Here is a 23441-nt window from a genome sequence, read left to right on the forward strand (position 1 = left end):
ACCTGAGCTATTCAGCACAAGGCATTCTCTTTTCTCAGGGATCGGTTTATAAATAGGCATGTGACCCACTTAAAGCCAAAGAAACACCGTGAGAGCTTTGCTGAGGTTTCTAAAAAAGGTTCACTCTTCTGAAAGCGGGCCCGGAAATGGCCATCCCCCTGTTCCTCTAGACCAGTGATTCTCAACCGGGAGTGATTTTGTCACAACTGAAGAGTGGGGGCTGCTACAAGCACCTGGGGGCTAGAGTCCAGGGACGAAACAACCTGCAATTCACAGGACAGCCCCTCACAACAAAGCATGATCCGGTCCCAGCTGTCAATCATGCTGAGGTTAACAAACCCTGCTCCAGAGCTCACGGTGTTCAGATGTGACTGCAAGAACAGCTGCAGCCATGTTGTCATCATGAGAGAAGCAGCCTGAGAATGGGGCCCACGGAGGCCCTGGATTCAGCTCATCCCCCAGGCCCTCTCTTCCCTTGGCTCTCCGGCACATGGGCCAATATACTTCCTCATGGCTAAGAATGGCTTCAGTTAGGGACTCTTGATTTGCAGCCAAAAGATTCTGGCCTGCCACAGTCCCTACCAGAATGCTTTCCTTCTCTAAACATTTAGAGAACTTTCTGACTGTCCTGTGGTCCTCATCAGCATGCTACCTTTTATTATAGTTCTCCAAATGCTCTCTTAACTCTTCTGAGCAGGGATGTATCTTTCTATCCCTGAAACCTAACAAGAAGAACAGTTGATTTGTTAGACACTCTCTTTATGCTGAGTGCGTTGGTCAACCCAGCATTATCACTTTACGTTCATTCTTTCAACTTATCTTTACAGCAACCCTATAACATAGGTACCATGGTCCTCAATTTACACAGAGGAACCTGAGGCACAGAGAGGTTGAGTAACTTGTCCCCGGTCACACAGCTGGCAGATGGGGAAAGTGAGGTACGAACCACAGCCCATGTGGGATACGAAGCCTCTTGGCAACCATGCCTTGTATTCCAAAGTCCTTGTTACATGCAGAAATGAATGAATGAACGAATGCAGCAAAATTTACTTTTATGAGGATTTATAGATGTTAAACTATATAACTGGTTGGCAACTACAAGTTGCTGCAATCGTTTGCTGAGTAGTTTAGGGATGCAACAGGTGAGTGCAGCAGGAGTTGGGTGTCCAATTATGAAGTTAGGCCAGCCTGGGTTAGATGTGGAGTCCATGCATGGCCATGGAAAAGGTATTTAGTCTCTCTAAGGCTGTAAAATTAAAATAATAATAAGGGTGTTTGCCTCACAGAATGGCTGTGAGGATGGGATAAGGTAATGTGCAATATCTGGTTCCACAGTCAGCATCTTGCTCACATTTGCTGACTGAGTGCATGCATGCATACATACTACATGCATGGATACTTGGCTACCCATGCCCAACCGCATGGAAGACACTCCAGCTGTCATCTTCCTGTGTCCACACACTGACACTTTCCCCAGTGACCCCAGAATCACCCCAACTTATCTCCTCCTTTACTCTTGGTTCTTTCGGCATTTATTCTTTGTCTTGTGCTAGAGAATCTCCTCCTTTCCTTTCATCCAAATTGCAGCACATGCATCTACTTATCTAGACATTTTTTTTTTGAGACGGAGTCTCACTCTATCACCTCAGCTGGACTGCAATGGCACCATCTCGGCTCACTGCAAGCTCTGCCTCTCAGGTTCAAGTGATTCTCCTGTCTCAGCCTCCCCAGTAGCTGCAATTACAGGTGCCACCACCACACCCGACTAGTTTTTGTATTTTTAGTAGAGACTGGGTTACACCATGTTGGCCAGGCTGGTCTCAAACTCCTGACCTCAGGTGATCTACCCGCCTCAGCCTCCCAAAGTGCTGGGAATACAGGCATGAGCCACCACACTCAGGCTCATCTAGACATTTAAACAAGCTTTTACACAAAGCACACAGATAACAACACCCAGAAGAGGCCAGGTGCTAGAAAGCCGGTGCACATAGAAAAGCCTCCAGGAAGCTAACTACCCCATCACACTCACCTTTTCACACATTTTCCACTGCTCACATTCCAACTTTCCAAGGCCCATTAAAAACTACAACCACACACCATCCATGCACTTCTCCCAGCACGGGTGGACACCAAGTCATCTTTGCTACATGAGCAGTGTTGTCCATCACATCTTCCCCTTAATGGGTGCTATGGACTAAAGTGTGATCCTTGAGGTTCACATGCAAAGCCCTAACCCCCAGGGTGACTGTGTTTGGAGACACAGCTGGTAAGGAGGTAATTAAGGTTAAATGGGGTCATAAGGGTGGGGCCCTGATTTGACAGGTGTGGTGTCCCTCTGGGAAGAGAAAGAGATCCCAGGAGTGTGCGTGCTCAGTGAAGAGGCCACATGAGGACGCAGCAAGAAGGTGGCCATCTACCTTCTCCAGAAGAGGAGAGAGGCTTCAGAACTCACCCTGTTGACACCTTGATCTTGGACTTACAGCCTTCAGAACTATGGGAAAATGGATGTCTGTGGTTCAGGCCACCCAGTCTATAGGATTTTGTTATGACAGCCCAAGCAGACTAATACAATGGGCCTCTTTTTTCATCCCTTAGTCTTAGATAAATACTGCCTTGCACTTACATTTTCATCCTTCAGAAACTCTATACAACTAATTAAGAAATAAAACCACAATTTGTATGCCAAGTGAGAGGTTACAAGATGTTTCCTTATTGTGTAAGCTCATTGTTACTGATATCAACACTACCAGATAGGTAAGGCAAGCATTGAGCATCCTCATTTTATAGAAGAAACCCAATAAATTTTTTAAAAATGGGTCTAGGGCTTTGCCCAGGGCTACAAGGTGGATGTTTGGTGGAGCTGGTACTCCAACCAAGACCCTCAGATCCCAGATTCCCACTCTGTCTTTGCTGAACTGTGTACCTTCCTTGGTCCTTTCAAGACACAGATGAACAACTGTTACATGCAATTTTCACTCTCTCCTACCCTCCTCTAGCTCTCTCTCTTTTTTTTTTTTTTTTTTTTTTGAGATGGAGTCTCACTCTCTTACCAGGCTGGAGCGCAGCAGTGCGATCTAGGCTCACTACAATTTCTGCCTCCCTGGTTCAAGCAATTCTCCTGCCTCAGCCTCCCGAGCAGCAGGGATGACAGGCACATGCCACCACACCTGGCTCATTTTTGTATTTTTAATAGAGATGGGGTTTCACCATGTTGGCCAGGACGGTCTTGATCTCCTGACCTTGTGATCCGCTCACCTCGGCCTCCCAAAGTGCTGGGATTACAGGCATGAGCCACCGTGCCCGGCCCTCTAGCTCTTTATCTCTTTTGAAGGGAATGGGATGATGCAAAAGAAGCTTGGGGATCAGGCAGGTCTCCTGGAATATCCGAGTATTCCCTGGAAGGGTCACTCACCACCAAGCATGACCTGAGGATGCAGCAGTAAGAAGTCCTGGCAGTCCTGACCCCTTCTTGCAGAGGCTGCTCCATGCAGGCGAAGCACTGTGCAATGGCCTTCTCCAGCAGCTCAACCTTCTCTTCCGCAAATCTCCGCAGGACACTCATGTGTAAGTGTTCATTCTAGGGACAAGGACCACAAAAGCATCAGGCCACCCCCTCCCTAAGGGCACCTTCTCCTCAAGCTTTGCTTTCTTTAAGCTTGTCACCAGCTCAAGATTCAGCTTATCACTCAGAGCTGACTTCTCTTTATTGTCCCCATAAGACCTCACTCAGTGCACAGACCCCTTTAGGCTTTGTGGGGTTAGAGAATAGAACAAATACCTGCCTGGTGTAACTTATTTTATTTCTTAAAAATCACAGTCTCTGCTTATTCACCAACTTATTTCAGATGTATAATCCATCAGGCTAATTGGGGAAGTAGCTATCCACATAGAAATCCAATTGTTATTAAAACAGATTTTTCCAATGACATCTGATTCAACAAACATTTCACGAGCTTTGACTCTGCATGAAGCAGTTTTTCAGGATAATACTTCTTAAATTTTAACATGCATACAAATCAACAGGAGATCTTAAAATCTGAAATCCAAGGTCCTGGGATTCTGCATTTCTAGCCAGTCCTCAGGTAATTCTGGTCTTCCAAGCTATGGACCACATTTTGCATAGCAAAGCTACAGGACCACAAAAATAAATCCATGCTTCCTTCTTCAAAGAATACAATCTAATCAGGGAGAAAATATATATTCAAATAATACAAGGAAGTGACCACCAGAGAAAGCCTTGACCCCTAGGTGCCTGATATGGTTTGCTGTGTACCCACCCAAATATCATTTTGAATTGTAGCTCCCATAATTCCACGTGTTGTGGGGGGGGACCTGGTGGGAGATAATTGAATCATGGGATTGGCTTACCCCCTACTGTTCTCATGGTAGTGAATGAGTCTCATGAGATCTGATGGTTTTATAAGGAGAAACCCCCTCTGCTTGACTCTCATTTCTGTCTTGTCTGCCACCATGTAAGACATGCCTTTTGCCCACCATGATTGTGAGGCCTCCCCAGCCACGTGGAACTGTGAGTCCATTAAACCTCATTTTCTCTATAAATTACCCAGTCTCGGGTATGTCTTTATCAGCAGCATGAAAATGGACTAATACAGTGCCAAACTGGGAACTCATAGTGTTGTTCCCCACATGGGAACCTTGGTGGGCCCCACAGTGCCTGCAGCAGACAGAGCCACACTCCCCAGCTTGGCCTTTAAGGCACCTCATAGCCAGAACTCACTCCACCTCTCTAGCACCACCATCTCTGTTTGCCCGACACATCCTGCCAAGTGGCTACCCCTGGACTTACTGCTATTCCCCAAATGTGCTGTCCATCTTGTGCCCTCTGGGCCTTGCTGATTTCGTCTTTGTTACTTTCCGAGACAAAGCTCAAAGTTCCTTCCCATGAGACACCTTCCCTGAGTCCCCAGGTAGAGGTGGGGCTCTCTGTCCTGTGCTCCCACGGCACTTCCCACAGTCCTGCACCACAGCACGTCTCCTGCTATATGACATCTCTCTCATTCCCTGTGTCTCCTTCCCTGGATAGGAACTTGCCAAAGGAACAGGCTCTTAGTCATGCTTTTATTCCAGGGCACAGCACAGAGAGCAAAACCCATAGACATTTGTGGATTGAACGAGTGGCCCAGAGAAACTGCAAGATAATTTGGGCTTTTAAATTCTATTCCAAATAGACAAAATAGCTGTCGAATCGTTGTGTGACCTGATACAGGTGATTTAACTTCTCTGATTCTCAATGGTATCATCTTTAAAGTAAGTGAATTGGGTTGAATGATCTTGAAAACAACCTCACACTCTAAAATTCTGTGAATCTTGGAGTAAATACGTTTTAGAGTTTATGGAGACTGTTTAGCATTTGGTGCACCCTGGGAATTTCTCTCATTTTCACCATTAAGAATTCTACAAAGCATTTTTCCCAGGACATCCTTTAGATTCTTTTGAATTTGTGGTGTCACCAGTGATGAAAATGAAAGAAGAAAGAAATCATGGAAAGAAAAGCTATGGGCATGATTCTCACAATGCCTCACTCTCAATAAATCCTTGTTGAATAAACAAAAGAATGATAAGAAAGGGAAGAGCGGAGAATAAAAGAACAATAAGAAACAGAGAAGCTGGCACTTAGTATGAATAAACGCAGACTTCATTTGACATTGAGATGTGATCATCAACTTCCTATGGATTCTTAAAAATAATGATTGCTCATTTAAAATCACTACTCAAACTCTAAATTTTTGGTTTCGGTGATCATCTTTGAAAAAAAATCAATCACACACATATTTAGATTTGATTTTTCAGAATTCAAAGGAACCGACAGATTCTTGCCTTCCAACTTTCTATCAAAGAGCTAAGAGTAAGACCTATATCTAAGGCCAAGGAATTTTGAGCAAAGTTGCCAGCAACTCCCTAACATAGCTATTGCAGAACTGCCAGTCAGCCCCCTTCTCCTCTATGTTTTCCACTGCTTGGAGTCTGGCTGCAAGGGTGAATCTGAGCCCCTCTGAGCGCTGCACTTCCATATTAGCAAAGAAAACACGTGGGGTGGGCACTTCTGGCCTTGATGGCAAAATGCCTTGTCCTAATGTTTGTAAAATACACCAACCTCACACAGCCCACATCGGATTCATTTTCCATCAGCACTTCCAAAAGCAATCTTGTGCTGGGCAGAGAGACAAATTTCACCCTGAAGAACTGTTTTGGGAAATTGGAAGGTCAAACCCTTCCCCAACGATTTCAGCGGACAAAAGTCAAATGAGAAAATCTCAGATTCCAAGAGTTTTGTTTTGTTTTTGTCTTGTACAACTAGACCAAAACAAGTCATAAGAAATGCGATTTTAAAAAGATTGAATTTTGCTCTATATGCCCCTTTTATGCAGAAGAAAGACCCCACACCACTAAAGACTTTTTACAAGCATTTATACACAACCAAAGGCTCCAGGTGGCACTGCTTACTCCCACGTGGAAGTCAGGTCTCGAGTGTCTGCCTCCCCTTGCTACCCCACAGGGTCATCATTGGCCTACCTTTCCCGTCCTCAGGACCAGCTCCTCGACCACTCACAGAGCCCTATTCATGTACTTCCTCTGCCCCTTCCCTGTTCCAGCATAACAAGAAGACAAACACCTTGACTGTGCACATCTGACGGGTGAAGGCAAGTGTGGAAATAAGTGAAAACCAACCAAATGAGGACAAGCAGAGGCTGTTTATTCAGAGCTCACTACAGCAAGGGAGTCGGCCACCATCATTTGAGTTTAGCAGAGACTCAAAAGCAGGCAGGGGAGTGGAAAATCTCCATGGTGGAGAGAAGGAAAGGCTTCGGGGTGCCCTGATTGGAGGCTGTTGGCCTGGGGACACTAGAGACGGGCTAGCTAAAAGCAGAGCAGCCAATGTGGTTGGTTAGGCATAGACATTTGGCTTTCCCGGTTGGTAGTAAGTTGGAAGCAGGAACAGAGATTAGGGAAGTTATTCATCAATTCCTGGCCATCTGGTGCTGACTGTTACAGAGTTATTCTTTAGCCTCCTGGGTTGTTATTACAGATAGCAGTTTGACTTCCTGCAAGTCTGACTTACAGACAGAAGGCTTCCTGGGCTGTTTATTGTAGATAAGAGGTTGGTTTCTGGGCAGGTTGCTGCAGGTTGTGGTCAGAGATCTATTTTTACACATGGTCCAGCAATTGTCTTTGCATATTCCGTCTCTCATAAGGAGACAACACAGCTGGTGACTGACGACAGTAAGAGGTTTTTCTCCAAAACCCCCCAAGTCTCTAATCTAGTAGCTTATCCCTCTTATTTTAGGGTTAAAAAGAAATCATCCATGAAAGAGATAAATATGTCAATTACTATGAGAAAAGTAATTTTAACTAGTTTTTCAGAAGGCCTGCATTCTTGCCAGTGAAGATAACTATCGAAACTCTACTGAAATTCCCTCCAAGCGTCCATCCTCTCACATTATTTTCCTATGCTCTTCCAAGCTTGAGATTCTGACAGCACCAGAGACAGATGATATATTTTTGGACTGTATACATAAACACGCCTCTCCAGGATAACCAAGAAGTGTCTGTATTCCACTAGAAGCAAGCCAAATCACGCCTGCCATTGCTTAAACACATTCCGCCTCGTTCGAGTCTCAGGAGAGATGGAAAATAGCTACTATTTTGACATTTTTCTCTCAGCCCATCTGTCCCAGGTAAAATATTACTCCTTTCTCTTTTACCCAAATGTTATGATTTTAACCCTCTAATTATCTTTTTGTCCTTTTAGACTCTCTGAACTTCATATCTTCCTTTAATATGAAAAGAAAAAATATCATAAGTTAATTTTCTAACTTGGTAAAAGGAAATGTCCTGCCCAGGAGGGGGGAGAAGATGAAAACTCAGTGTCTTCCATACCGGCAGGTTTTGTGTGGAGTTGAAACTATCTGTGAGGAGCAACAGGCCAAAGGCTTCAGTCACATACTTGGTCACCGTCCTCCTCTTCTTGTCCAAGAGCCTCTTCCTGATGTATTCTCTTAACTTAGGGATTTCTGGAATTCACAGGCAGCACAAATAATTGTTAAAGGCCAGAAGTTTGTGGTCAATAGAATTCATAAAAGTTGAAAGACCAAGGTGGCGATCTGAATGAACTAGAGTTGAGATCCCACGTGGGCTGGATGCCTACAGAACCAACCTTTCTGAAAAGCACTTTTCCCATGTCTAGGATCAATGACAGTGATGAATTGTAGATCAGCAATACTGCATATTCATTTTATTTAGCCATATAAAAAAAACTACATGGAAAAGTACAGGCTGGTTGAAAACATGAGCTCTTTCCTTTGAACAGCTATCACCTGCAGAGGTAAACCAAAGTGCTCACAATTCTAGAGTCTCAGCCCTTCGGTCCCCCTAGACTTTTCTATCTATATCAACTAACCCTTAACACCAGAATAGCCCATGCTTGCTGTAGAAAGGAACAAGAACCTCTGACATGCAGGATTCTAGATGTGACAGGATTCCTGTCACATCCTAACCCATTGTCGGTCAGAAGATAATAGATGCCACACTACCCTTTTCCCCATTATTCCCATATGTGGCAATTTCTCTATATTATTCCTTCCATATACCACGCTAATTTTGTCTTTTATACCTTTAATCAAGCAGTTCCCCCATCTCTGGGAACATTTCACACCTTCTGCTCCTTAACCTCCATTCACATACCTACACGTCTAGTAAAATGCATGCACGTTGCAAGCCATATCAAGTTCAGATGAGAATGCAGTCCTGACCCTGCCTGCCCACCCACTTTCCACTGAGTATCTAGTGCACACAGAGCTCTAGGTTCCCTGGGCTTCTATTGCACTCATGGTCAGCAACAACTAAGCCTTATTTTTACTTCAGTTTTTGCATTTGGGTTAGTATTAGCTCCTCATCCAGATTTCAAGTTCTGTGAAGAAAGAGCCATGCCTTATGCTTTCACTGCCTCACAGACAAAATATACAATAGTCACTCAGGAAACAATTCTAATGCCTGAAGCTGGGTCGGGGGGGACTAAGGAAATGATAACCCAATTTTTTTTTTTTTTTTTGAGACGAAGTTCCGCTCCTGTCACCCAGGCTGGAGTTCAATGGTACAATCTCGGCTCACTGCAACCTCCACCTCCCAGATTCAAGCAATTCTCCTGCCTTAGCCTCCCGAGTAGCTGGCACCACCATGCCCGGCTAATTTTTGTATTTTTTAGTAGAAACGGGGTTTCACCATATTGGTCAGGTTGGTCTTGAACTCCTGACCTTAGGGGATCCACCCACCTCGACCTCCCAAAGTGCTTGGATTACTGGCATGAGCCACATGCCTGGCTTTTTTTGTTGTTGTTTTTTGAGACAGAGTTTCACTCTTGTTGTCCAGGCTGTAGTGCAATGGCGCAATCTCAGCTCACTGCAAACTCTGCCTCCCGGGTTCAAGCAATTCTCCTGCCTCAGCCTCCCAAGTAGCTGAGATTATAGGCATGCACTACCACACCTGGCAAATTTTGTATTTTTAGTAGAGATGGGGTTTCGCCATGTTTGTCAGGCTGGTCTCGTACTCCTGACCTCAGGTGATGTATTCACTTTGGCCTCCCAAAGTGCTGGAATTACAGGTGTGAGCCACTGCGCCCAGCAACCCAATTATTTGACCTTTACCAACCCACGGTAAGATTTGGAGGCAAGAGGAATTGTGGTCTCAGGCACCACAACAATGCAGAGAGGAAAATATCCTTATTTGCAATTGGTATTGAAACCATGGCAAGCTGGAAAAAAATTGTGTGGCACAAAAAGTTCTAGAGCAGGAAATTCGAAGTGCCAGGCTTGATCTTGAGAATTTTAGTGATGGAGATTTAAAAAACATAAATTACCCGTTTCCTCCTCGGTGAGGAGAGCCTGCTGCCAGTACTCCTGGGCGCTGACTGTATACACCAGATCTGAGGCTTCCAGAACCTTGAAGTCAGCTGGCAGTTTTCTCTGAAGTGAGAGAGTCACACAGAAAACAGAATAACTCAAACCATGGCAAAGGCAATCATGCACAGGACCCACAATAGCCTTCAGCCAATTTCAGCTCACTCACTTTCAGTTCTCCACCACCCTCTCTGGGAACAGACAATGTTCTCAATGTCTGGTGCTGCCATCTGTCCACTCCTAACAGGGTCAGAAGTTATGAGGAAACTGCTGCATAGAAACTATTCTCTTGGGAGTTAATATCAATTCTAGAAAAAAATGTGTAGAGAAAATAGTTCAAAGGCGTATTGAAATGTTCCGAGGGGGAATAATACCAGGATCCTTTCTCAAAAAAGAAACACATGTCTGGAATGGGCAGTGATGTGCTGCAGCCAGCTCGTACCAGCTCCTGAAAGCCAACAGCACACATCACTTTCCTACGCTGTATTCAGTGACGTCACACTGGTAGCTTGAAATTGACAATGTTGGGACTGTTTCTGTCCTGAATCTCAAACTGATAACCCAAATCCATAACCACATTGTGATCCCCAATCTTCAACCAAATAATTCCAGCTGACATGTGACCACAGCTTATCAATACTAAGAGGCACATCATTTCCCTGTTTAATATTTCTGAAATTGAGATGCATCTTGCAACTGCTGTAGACCAGGTGACAGTCACAAGGTGGTTGTCACTGCCTGCATGTTATGGGCTGAAATGTATCCCCCTCCAAAATTCCCATGTTGAGGTCCCAATCTCCACTAACTCCTATTTACACCACAGGAATTGGCAAATGGTACACATCAGCCTTTTGTGTTTTGTTTGTTCGTTTGTTTTGGGGGATTTTTTTGTTTTTAAACAAAGAGCTAGTTCTTAAACATTTACAAGTGCAACGCAACACAAACCTGGCTAAGGTCCTATAAAAGCGACAGTTTCTTAAGTAGTTAGTGAGTAATCATACACATTTTAATGCAGACTAATGTTGAAACAAGTGATGGTGTTAAATGTCAAGCATTTAACACCATCATTTGGCTGGGTGCAGTGGTTCACACCTGTAATCCTAGCACTTTGGGAGGCCAAGGCAGGCGGATCACGAGGTCAGGAGTTCGAGACCAGCCTGGCCAATATGGTGAAACTCCATCTCTACTAAAAAATACAAAAATTAGCCAGGTGTGGTGGTGTGCACCTGTAGTCACAGCTACGCGGGAGACTGAGACAAGAGAATTGTTTGAACCCGGGAGGTGGAGGTTGCAGTGAGCCAAGATCATGCCACTGCACTCCAGCCTGAGGGAGAGAGAGAGACTCCATCTCAAAAAAAAAAAAAACCAAAAAAAACAAAAACAAAAGTCAAGCAATTAAGAATTATTTGAGAGAGTCTTTTTTTGTGCTTAGAAAAACATTGTCATGGAGAAGTCATACTAGAATCATACAGAAATAGAATTCCATATTCTTTCATTCTTCTTACTTAAAACAAAAGAGAAAAACATTCACCTATAGAATGTGCATGTGCGTGTGTGGGTATTTGAGGGAGGTAGAAAGCAGTGAAGAGTTGTCAATCTCTTTCTGATGCAAAGGTATAAAAGAACTGAGTGAGTAGACGCCTTGCAGTCCACTGGGACTGGTGAGAAGCCGTGTCCCTGGCAAGCTATAAGCACATGTAGTTAAGGCTGGAATACGGATATCTGTGTAGACTGCCAGAAGCCCACCCCCACCAACCCCCTTATAGAGTGAGCTGAAGTTGCATAAAGAATCTATCTGCTGAGATTTTGCTTTGATAGAGTTTTCACTCTAGGAAAAAGTTTAGGGAAAGCTGAAACTATTTTCTATGGGGAGATGAAATTAATGTAGAATTAAGTTTAAGTAGGGTTTTAAAACAGTTCCAAGAAAGGCATGTGCTTAGCTGTGTCCAGATGTTTGCATTATTTAAAATCTGGACCTAAATCTTGTATAACTTTTCTAAAAATTATTGAAGATTAGTTAACATTTATGCTTTTTATTGGAGTAAAAAGAAATGTTTTTATAGTGTCAATGAAGTGACTCTAGCATAAAGGGTTCATATTATTGTAAAAGAGAAGTAGAAACAGCTATAGCTAGAGGTAGGATCCAAGATGTTAGTAGATATTCATTAAATTATGCAACAGAAATATTACACACTGTTCTAATTTAAACACATGGCTTGTCATAATAAAATGTAACACAATATATTAAAGTTTGTAAAAAGATGTTGTATATGAGAGAGGAGAAAACGTGGAAGCTCAAACCAGAAGGGAGGCTAGGTGTGGTGGCTCACACCTGTAATCCCAGCACTTTGGGAAGCCGAGGCAGGTGGATTGCCTAAGCTCAGGAATTCAGGACCAGCCTGGCCAACATGGTGAAACCCCGTCTCTACTAAAAATACAAAAAATTAGCCGGGCATAGAGGCACACGCCTGTAGTCCCAACTACTCAGGAGGCTGAGGCAGGAGAATTTCTTGAGCCTGGGAGGCAGAGGCTGCAGTGAGCCATGATCATGCCATTGAACTCCAGGCAGGACAACAGAGGAAGACACGATCTTAAAAAAATAAAATAAAAGGCTGGGCACGGTGGCTCATGCCTGTAATCCCAGCACTTTGGGAGGCCGAGGCAGGCAAATCACCTGAGGTCTGGAGTTTGAGACCAGCCTGATCAACATGGAGAAACCCCGTCTCTACTAAAAATACAAAATTAGCCAGGCATGGTGGTGGGTGCCTGTAATCCCGGCTACTCAGGAGGCTGAGACAGGAGAATTACTTGAACCTGGGAGGCAGAGGTTGCGGTGAGCCGAGATAGCGCCATTGCACTCCAGCCTGGGCAGCAGGAGCGAAACAAAACAAAACAAAACAAAACAAAAAAACAAAAACAAACAAACCAAAAAACCAAACTGGGTCAAGGCAAAATTTAAGGGAAGGTCAAGTGAACCATAACATACCAGGTAATAAGAAAAAATGTGGAGCTAGAAAGCCGCGTTACTATAGGATGGGGCCCAAATCAGGCATCTTGGAAAGATCTGTGTGCCTGTGTCTCAGCCTTGAATCTCAAACTAATAACTCAAATCCATAACTACATTGTGATCCCCAATCTTCAACCACTTAACTTCAGCTGATATGTGACTACAGCTTATCAATACTAAGAGGCACATTGTTTCCCCGTTTAATATTTTTGAAATTGAGATGCATCTTGCAACTGCTGTAGGCCAGGTGGCAGTCACAAGGTGGTTGTCACTGCCTGCGTGTTATGGGCTGAAATGTATCCCCCTCCAAAATTCACATGTTGAGGTCCTAATCTCCACTACCTAAAAATGTGACCTTATATGGAAATTGGGTCATTGAGGTTGAAATGTATTAAGATGAAGTCATACTGGAGTAGGGTGGGCCCCTAATCCAATAACTGGTGTCTTTAAAAAAAGAGGAAATTTGGATACAGAGACACACACATGAGGAGAATGGCATATGAAGACTGGAGTTGTGCTGCCACAAGCCAGGAATTACCAGAAGCAAGGAGAGAGAACTGGACCAGATCCTTCCCGCAGCTTCAGAGGGAGCATGACTCTGCTAATACCTTGATTTTGGACTTCCAACCTCCAGAACTGGGAGATAATAATTTTCTGTCGTTCCAAGCTACCCAGCTGTGGTGATTAGGAGGTTCATACATTGCACATGGGTGAACTTGGTCACAGCTGTTCACGTTGCCCTTCCTTCTAATGAGTTGTGTGCATTACTTAACTGCCATTTAATATGTCTTTTAAAAGATTATGTTATGATTCAGCATTGAAAGGTCAGCATTTTCCAGGCCGTTACATCGAAAGGCCTGGAAATGGAAACGTGGGGCATATACTTGATGTTAGTGGAAAAAATGCTCATGGTTGGTGGAGTACAAAGTAATCCCAGATTTTCTTGCAAAGCAACACCTAGGTGCTTCATGGGACCTAGGAAAGGGAGACATCCACATGTAGATGAAGGTGGGTTGTGTTTTGATACTGAGGTACATGCAAAGTGACTGCCTATCCCACACCCAGCCAAAAAAAAAAAAAAAAAAGTGACGGAAACTCAAAGAATGCCTTATAAAGAACTTCCGTGTCATGTTTTCTGTAATTAAAACTAAATTTGCTCCAAGGCCAGGCACTGTGGCTCACATCTGTAATCCCAGTGCTTTGGGAGGCCCAAGCAGGAGAATTGCTTGAGCCCAGGAATTAGAGACCAGCCTGGGCAACATACCCTGTCTCTACAAAAAATTTAAAAATTAGCTGGATGTGTTGGTGCATACTGGTATACCGGTAGTCCTAGCTCCTTGGGGGGCTGGTGGGGGTCAGGGGGAGTGGAGCGCGGGCAGGAAGATAGCTTGAGCCCAGAAATTCAAGGTTGCAGTGAGTTATCATTGTGCCCCCACACTCCAGCCTGGGTAACAGAGTGAGACCCGTCTGGAAAAAAAAAAAGTTCCAAACGACGGCATGTAGCACAAGTAAAGGTTTCACAATAATTGAAACTGAAATAAAGTGGTTGGAGAATGAACGCATCACCTTGCCATCAGAGATGTGGATTGGAGGCCTCAGAAGAACTTGCACCATAGCAGTGACAGCTATAGTCACCCTGCAAACGGATGTATTGCTGCCCAGGCCCTAACTCATACAAACCAATTCGGCATGTTTACTGGCATAGTTGTAAATTGTGTATTGAAGTATTCTATGTTTCCATTTCCAGGGATAATATGATCAGGCACTCATACAATGCATATTTCTTTAATACCGACAAGAACAATTCAGGAGACCAAGACCAGCTGTACTAAGTTTTGCCTCATTAAAACTGTCATTCAAGAATTGCCTGGTAGAATATTTTGGCTTAAGTATGAGGCCTAATGATATTGCGCTAGAAACAAAAGCTTTGAAATTTTCAATTCCATGTTGCACAACAGACGTTTTCTGTATCAATATTATTGAAGGCAAAATACAGAAAGAAATTGAATATAGAGCTGGTCATCGGCCAAATGTTTTTACTATTGAATCCAATACTGAAGATTTTGTTTCAGCCAAACATATCATCTGTCACATTGTACTTACTCTGATATATCCCTTATGTTGTGTTGTTTATATTTTATCTTAAACTTGGTTTTAGTTTTATAGTTGTATAAGACTATTTATTATAAGCCAGACGCAGTGGCTCACGTTGGTAATCCCAGCACTTTGGGAGGCCGAGGCGGGCAGATCACCAGAGGTCAGGAGTTCGAGACCAGCCTGGCTAACATGGTGAAACATCATCTCCACTAAAAATACAAAAATTAGCTGGGCATAGTGGCGGGCATTTGTAATCCCAGCTACTCGGGAGGCTGAGGCAGGAAAATCGCTTGAACCCGGGGGTTGGAGGTTGCAGTGAGCCGAGATTGCACCACTGCACTCCAGCCTGGGCAACGGAGCGCAACTCTGTCTCAAAATAAAAAATTTAAAAAAAAAGACTATGATAATAAGAAGTTGTATGTTTGTACCTATTTTAGTGATAAAATAATAAAAATAAGAGAACACTAAGTACAGCTCAGGCCTTATCCCTGTCCACTCCCTCTCACACTCTCCCTCTGAGCCTTTCCAAGCTACTCGCCTGTCATTCGCCAAACACAGCAGCCTGTGTCAATGGTGTTCTTGCTTCTGCCTCAAAAGTGCCTTCTCGACTTTTTCACCTTACTAAAGACTACAGGTCTTTAAAATTCTGCTCTGCAGAGCACTGTGGTGCCTGTCGAGCTGTAGTCCCAGCTACGTGGGAGGCTGAGGCAGGAGGATCACTTCAGCCCAGGAGTTTAAGACCAGTCTGGGCAACATAGTGAAAACCCCATCTTTAAAAATAATAATAATAAAATTGGCCAGGGGCAGTGGCTCATGCCTGTAATCCCAGCATTTTGGGAGGCCAAGGCAGGCAGATCACCTGAGGTCAGGAGTTCAAGACCAGCCTGGTCAACATGGTAAAACCCTGTCTCTACTAAAAGTACAAAAATTAACCAGGCATGGTGACATGCACCTGTAATCCCAGCTACTCAGGAGGCTGAGGCAGGAGAATCGCTTGAACCCAGGAGACGGAGGTTGCAGTGAGCCGAGTTTTTCCCACTGCACTCCAGCCTGGGTGACAGAGTGAGACTAAGTCTCAAAAAATAATAATAATAAAATAAAATTCTGCTCAGAGGCTGAGTTTTCCTTGAACACCACCCCAGTCCCACCTCCCCTGCCACTAGTGTGACCTGGCATCTTTCCTCCGTGCCCCATAGCACTCCACAATTCCTCCACTGTATGGAGATCCCAGACTCACCTGGGCCTACTCCTCTGTGGACAACATGCTCATTCGACTCACCCAAGAATCACAGGAGATAGATATCATTATCTCTCCACTTTAAAGATGAGAAAATGGTGCCTCAGAGAGGTAACTGAAGCAGTAGGACTGAGTTAAATCCAAACTGTCTCCTCTAGGTCAGTAATCCCAGCACTTTGGGAGGTCAAGGCAGGTGGATCACTTGAGCCCAGGAGTTTGAGACCAGCCTGGACAACATGGTGCAATCCCATCTCTACAAAAAAATACAAAAATTAGCCAGACATGGTGGTGCATGCCTATAGCCCCAGCTACTTGAGAGGCTGAGGTGGGAGGATCTCTTGAGCCTGGGAGGCAGAGGTTTTAGTGAGTCGAGATCACACTGCTGCACTCCAGCCTGGCCAACAGAGTGAGACTCCTGTCTCAAAACAAAACAAATAAACAGTCTATTCCAAAGCTTTTGCCCTTGCAACTACACAATACCAGGCATACATTTGTTTCTCAAAATCTAGTTGCTGCGATACAGAAAAACACACAGGGAAACCTATCAACTCACCTTCAGTTTTTCCTTGAGAATTCTAGTCCTTTGTAGTTTTATCATTTCATTTCTTTCTAAAACAGCCTCTCGCTGACTCTGAATAGCTTGCTAGGTTGTGAAAGGAAATAGAAGCATGCAGAGAGCAGTGTTATCAACAGTGATGAGGCGGCAAGACGCACATTTTTTTGGCAGATTTTCATTTGGTCCAGACAGTCAAATATGCACGCACTGTATTAGAATTATACACAGTTGCCGGGCACGGTGGCTCATGCCTGTAATCCTAGCACTTTGGGAGGCCAAGGTAGGCAGATCACAAGGTCAGGAGATCGAGACCATCCTGGCTAATCCAGTGAAACCCCATCTCTACTAAGAATACAAAAAAATTAGCCAGGTGTGGCGGCACGTGCCTGTAGTTCCAGCTACTCGGGAGGCTGAGGCAGGAGAATTGCTTGAACACAGGAGGCAGAGGTTGCAGTGAGTCGAGATCATGCCACTGCACTCCAGCCTGGGCGACAGAGTGAGACTCTGTCTCAAAAAAAAAAAAATACACAGTTGACCCTTGGACTACATGGGTTTGAACTGCATAGGTCCACTTATACGTGGATTCTTTTTCAATAATTGAAAAAGATTTTGAAGATTTGCGACAATCTGAAAAAACTCACAGACAAACCCTGTAGCCTAGAAATATCAAAAAATTAACAAAAAGGTGTCATGAATGCATAAAATACATGTAGATCCCAGTTTATATTTGATAATGTACTACCATGAAATGCACACGATTCCATCATGAAAAGTTAAAATTTATCAAAACTTCTGTAAACACCTATAGACTACATGGTACCATTTGCTGTCAAGAGAAATGTAAACAAACATTAAGATGCAGTATTAAATCATAACTACATAAAATTAACTGTAGTACACACTATACTACTGTAATAACTTCAGAGCCACCTCCTGTTGCTGTTGTGGTGAGCTCAAGTGTTGCAAATATCCACTTAAAACGCCAAACACCATGTGATACTAATCATCTCCACGTGAGCAGTTCATCACTCCAGTAAATTGCATATGGCCATAAAAAGTGATCTCTTGCAGTTCTCATGTATTTTTCAGCCTGTTTAGTGCAATACCCTAAATCTTGAATAGGGACCCATGTGAAGTCCAGTGATCCTGGAGGGGCTCCCAAGTAGCAGAGAAAAGTCATGATATTACAAGAAAAAGTTGAATCGCTTCGTATGTGCCGTAGATTGAGGTCTGCAGCTGCTGTTGCCTGTCATTTCAGATGTACGATTCATCTTATAAACAGATGAAGTAAACTTATGCTGTTGATAAATACAGCGCCGTATTGTAAATGTATTTTCTCTTCCTTATGATTTTCTTTCTTTTTTTTGTTGTTGTTGTTGTTTTTTGAGATGGAGTCTCGCTGTTGCTCAGGCTGGAATGAAGTGGCGCGATCTCGGCTCACTGCAACCTCCGCCTCCCAGGTTCAAGTGATTGTCCTGCCTCAGCCTACTGAGTAGCTGGGATTACAGGTGCACACCACCAGGCCCAGCTGATTTTTGCATTTTTAGTAGAAACGGGGTTTCACCATGTTGGTTGGGCTGGTCTTAACGCCTGACCTCGTGATCCACCCACCTCGGCCTTCCAAAGTGCTGGGATTACAGGCATGAGTCACCACGCCCGGCCATGATTTTCTTAATGACATTTTCTTTTCTCTAGCTTACTTATTGTAAGAATACAGAACATAATACATACACAAAATATGTATTAATCGACTGTTTATGCTATCGGTAAGACTGCCAATCAACGGTGGCTATTAGTAGTTAAGTTTTTGGGAAATCAAAAATTATGTGTGGATTTTCGATTGAGCAGGGAGTTGGCACACTAATCTCTACGTTGTTCAAGAGCCAATTGTAATATCAATCATAAAAAGCATTATTTAAAAAGAACTAGTTCGGGCTGGGCGCGGTGGCTCACGCCTGTAATCCCAGCACTTTGGGAGGCCGAAGCAGGCGGATCACCTGAGGTCAGGGGTTTGAAACCAGCCTGGCCAACATGGTGAAACCCCATCTCTACTAAAAATACAAAAATTAGCCAGGCATGGTGGTGGGTACCTGTAATCCCAGCTACTCCGGAGGCTGAGTTAGGAGAATTGCTTGAACCTGGGAGGCAGAGATTGCTGTGAGCGGAGATCGCACCACTGCACTCCAGCCTGGGTGACAGAGCGAGACTCTGTCCCAAAAAAAAAAAAATAAATAAATAATAATTTAAAAATAAAAATAAAAATAAACTAGTTCATACTTACATTTCCCGCCTTTCTTTCCCTGAAATAAAATTAGAAAAATTTAACAATTACTTAACTTTTACGATGTGTCACTGCAGTCTTTCGACTTTCCCCAAAAGCAGCACACACTCCCGTGTCTGTGCCTTTTCATAAGCTCTTTCTTTGACCCGATGCTCTCTCTTCTGACCCATCTCCAGTGTCAACTTGAAAAAAGTGCCTTCATTTCTCAACGGCCAGCCAGCGTTTTGTCAGCTGTGAACATTTTCTGTGACCTCACTCCCTGTCCCAGTCAAAAATGCAGCCCTCTCACCCTGGGTTCCCATAGCACCTGTCTTGTCCCTTTATGTATAACCTTTAACCCTCTTTTAGACGATGAGCTCAAAGACTGTGCAACGTGCCTCTGAATCCACAGCCCCTACCCGTGTTCAATAAATGCTTACCATTAATAAATTAGATTTAATTATGTTAATTTTTTTTTTTTTTTTTGAGACGGAGTCTCGCTCTGTTGCCCAGGCTGGAGTGCAGTGGTACGATCTCAGCTCACTGCAACCTCCACATCCCAGGTCCAAGCGATTCCCCTGCCTCAGCCTCCTGAGTAGCTGGGACTACAGGTGCACACCACCACGCCCAGCTAATTTATTTTGTATTTTTTAGTACAGATGGGGTTTCACCATGTTGGCCAGGATGGTCTCAATCTCCTGACCTTGTGATCTGCCCACCTCGGCCTCCCAAAGTGCTGGGATTACAGGTGTGAGCCACCACACCCAGCCTAATTGTGTTAATTTTAGTGTTGGCATTGGAAAGGGAGGGCTGGAGATGTTCTCTGCTGGGGTGAGATGGGGAGAAATGCAGGAGGAAAAAAATGCAGCTGTAATTCCAACCCGGACCGTGAGAGCAAGTGAATTCCTAGAGATGGCAGTCAGACCTAAGCTTCAGTGGGCGTGGAGGAAATGGTGGAGGAGCAGTAAAGGAGCTCTTGTTGGAGGTGAGACGCATCCGTGACATCACATCCCGTGAGCACACACCCCATGGATCCAGGAAAGCCCAGTATATACCCGCTGATCCCCTCTAAGGACTAATCACACCCCCTCTCACTATCCAAATCGTCCCAATATGGAAGGTTAGTTATAGTCTTCCTAACTATAGGGACAACAGGGCTCTCCGTGGAAATCAACATCTATTAAGCCCTAAAATGCGTACCTTTCATTGTTATTTGTTAGAATACAAATCTTAGAGAATGCAACCACCTTCGCCCAAAGTTCTAAAACTTTCGAGAACGTGTTCCAAGTGAGTTAAAAAGTTCAGGAGTCTCTGGCTGGGGATGCTGGGCTTAATACCTAGGTGACGGGTGGATCTGTGCATCAAACCACCATGGCACTTGTTTACCTGTGTAACAAACCTGCACATCCTGCACATGTACCCTGGAACTTAAAATAAAAATAAAAATAAAAATTTAATGATTTTTAAAAAGCTCAGGAGTACAAAAACCTGAAACATCAAAGCTGTACCCTGGGCTGGGTGCAGTGGCTCACACCTGTAATCCCAGCACTTTGGGAGGCCAAGGAGGGCAGATCACCTGAGGTCTGGAGTTCAAGACCACCCCGGCCAACATGGTGAAACCCCATCTCTACTAAAATCTACTAAAATACAAAAATTAGCTGGGCATACCGGCCGGCACCTGTAATCCCAGCTACTCGGGAGGCTGAGGCAGGAGAATTGCTTCAACCCAGGAGACAGAGGTTGCAGTGAGCTGAGATCGTGCCATTGCACTCCAGCCTGGGCAGCACAGCAAGACTCTGTCTCAAAAAAAAAAAAAGCTGTACCCTACCAGGTAGGATTATAGGCTGTACCTCCTAGTTATGGGGGCGTCTACACTTTCTACATCTGTGGAGCAGGTGGGATCATCACATCGCACAGTGCAGGAGGTACCATCTGCATCTGGTACATGTGAGTGGCACCCCCGGAGCTGTGTAGCGGACACCAGCTTAGCACTAAGCAGCTACCCTGGAAGGTTCGGATTCCTGAGACAACCCAACCAAGGGTCCTGATGTCCCAGGAAGTCCCCCAGCCTTTTCTTTCCTCCCCAACAGTCACTTCCTGAAGCCCTCTAACCACGTTACAAAGTCAAGCTCCATGCTACCGTAGTCAGGACCCACAGAGGAAAGCCCCTGACTGGAGCCCACATTCCTGTGAGCTCAGCACAATACCTTAGGTATTCTGGCAAGTGGAGTTTGTCCGTCTTGGTGACCACCAGGGCCACTTCCCTACAGAAGCCCCGCTGGCAGGCTTTGATGCTCTCATTCAGAAGGTCTTCGTAGGCTCGCCCCCCAGAAACTCGCTCTATGTCGCTGATCACCCAGATCACTGAGCACTTGTCAATGGTCTGCAAAACATGACCACGGCATGTGTCAGCACAGGAATGGAGTCACAGTTCCTGAGGACCGATTCCCTAATGTATCCCTTAAGCCTCTCCCTCCAGTCCCACCCCTCACCGCTCCCCACCGCACTCTGCACTAGCTGGACTGAGCTATGGGTCATTTCTCATATGTGCCTTGTTCTGTTAATTCCCTGGCCACAGCCTCTGCCTAGCCCCCATTTGTCCCTCAAGATTGTGGAGGACCTCTCGGGCACTGGGCTGGCCTCTGCATCCTGTAACACCTGGACTTACCTCCCGCAGCGCCTCTGAGACACAGTGACTGCACCGTGTCTGCTGTCTGCCCCCTGATGGGAAGCGACTGTCTGCACCTTTCCTCTTGGGATCCACCTCACCTCAAGCCCAGTGCTTAGCACACAGGAGAGGCTTCACAGAAGTTTGTGGCATTAGAGATTGACAGAATTCCCTAAATCAGTCCTCCAGTCCCAGTCCCCCATCCATCACTGGTTTGCTTTATCTCAGTTGTTCCCTGGGGAAAATTCTTGTTTTTCCAGAACTAGGTTTGGTGGTGCACCTACCCTCAAGCTGTCACCTGACGGCAGCATTTTGATGTTTGACTGCCCCTGCAGTTTCAGGGCAAAGCCACCAGATGGCAGCAGGGAGCCAGAAACCATATGACAAGGTGCAAAGGCCAATGAACATGAAACAACATATTAATGGCATGAATGTTGCTTTATTAAATATGCAACTTTCACATGACGATCATGTGTAGCCTTGTGACATGTCTCTAATTGTATTGTTACTCTTGTCTTACCTCCACATAATGAAAATCTGGTTCAACTCAGGGATTGAGTTTGTGTTTCCTCAGTGCTTTGCATACAAAGGGGTGACATGTTTGTGACTTGAAAATTAAATCATCATTTTGCTTTATACCAGTAGTTTTTAACTAGTAGAGATTTTGTGCCCCAGAATATATAAACAGTCTCCAATTTGTGATGATTCAGCTTACAATTTTTCTTTTCAACTTTACAATGGGTTTACTGAACAATTGGTAAGTCCGGTACAATTGGGGCTAATGATGGTTATGATTCCAGCTTACAGTGGGCTTATCAGGATGCAGTTCTATGGTACATCAATGAGAATCTGTATTTGGCAAAAAATGTCTGGAGACATTTTTAATTGTGACAACCTTGCGGAGGTACTTGCAGGTAAAGGCTAAGGATGCTGCTAAACATTCTTCAGTGCCCAGGACAGCCCCACCCCAGCTCCCATCCCACAAAGAATTATCTGGCAGCCCAAAATGTCAAGAGATTGAGAAACTTTATCCAGGGCAGTGGGTTTCAGCTTGCTTTTAGCAAGAGAGGCTTTTCCAAATGAAATCTTAGTTAGAATTCCAACATATAAACTTGATTTTTAAAAAGCAGAACTGCTCTGGTTGAATTGGGAGTGCAGGACCCAGAACCATCATCAGCTCAATGCCCTCTACTCTCTGTCCATGAACCTTTTGGCTCCATACATCATTGCTTAAAAAGCATCAGTTTCTCAAGTTAGAGAAACCCCTTGGATTATAGGGAAGTAATGAGGCCCAAGTGGTAAAGAGACTCGTGTAGGGCCACACGACGATGGATCCTGTCTCTCCTCTATACGTGAATGGACTTTGATTTAGGCAAGAAAATAAAAATCATTACGGCCCTTCTGCTTCCCAAACTATAATCAACTTAGAAAAGCTTTGGACTCTGGGCCAGATGTGGTGGCTCAAGCCTGTAATCCCAACATTTTGGGAGGCTAAAGCAGGCAGATCACTTGAGCTCAGGAGTTCACCAGCCTGGGCAATATGGTAAAATCTCATCTCTACAAAAAAAAAAAAAAAATTAGCTAAGTGTGGTTGTGTGCAGCTGTAGCCCCAGCTACTCGGGAGGCTGGGACAGCAGGATTGCTCAAGCCCAGGAGGTCGAGGTTGCAGTCAGCCATGATTATGCCACTGCACTCCAGTCTG

The 23441-nt window shown here is 44.6% G+C and overlaps 1 protein-coding gene across 1 annotated transcript in view; it reads right to left on the reverse strand.

Annotated features, from left to right (window-relative positions):
• Positions 1-23441, reverse strand: part of NUGGC (nuclear GTPase, germinal center associated) — a 60531-nt gene that overhangs the window by 15757 nt on the left and 21333 nt on the right. The window contains exons 8-13 of the mRNA XM_002818943.5: positions 21279-21454; positions 19093-19111; positions 16809-16898; positions 9875-9980; positions 7900-8033; positions 3413-3577 (exon numbers count right to left, since the gene is read on the reverse strand). Of these exons, the coding sequence (XP_002818989.4) occupies positions 3413-3577; positions 7900-8033; positions 9875-9980; positions 16809-16898; positions 19093-19111; positions 21279-21454 (690 nt within the window). The remainder of the gene's footprint in view (positions 1-3412; positions 3578-7899; positions 8034-9874; positions 9981-16808; positions 16899-19092; positions 19112-21278; positions 21455-23441) is intronic.

This window comes from Pongo abelii, chromosome 7 (assembly GCF_028885655.2).
Source record: "Pongo abelii isolate AG06213 chromosome 7, NHGRI_mPonAbe1-v2.0_pri, whole genome shotgun sequence".
In the NCBI taxonomy this organism is placed as follows: domain Eukaryota; kingdom Metazoa; phylum Chordata; class Mammalia; order Primates; family Hominidae; genus Pongo; species Pongo abelii.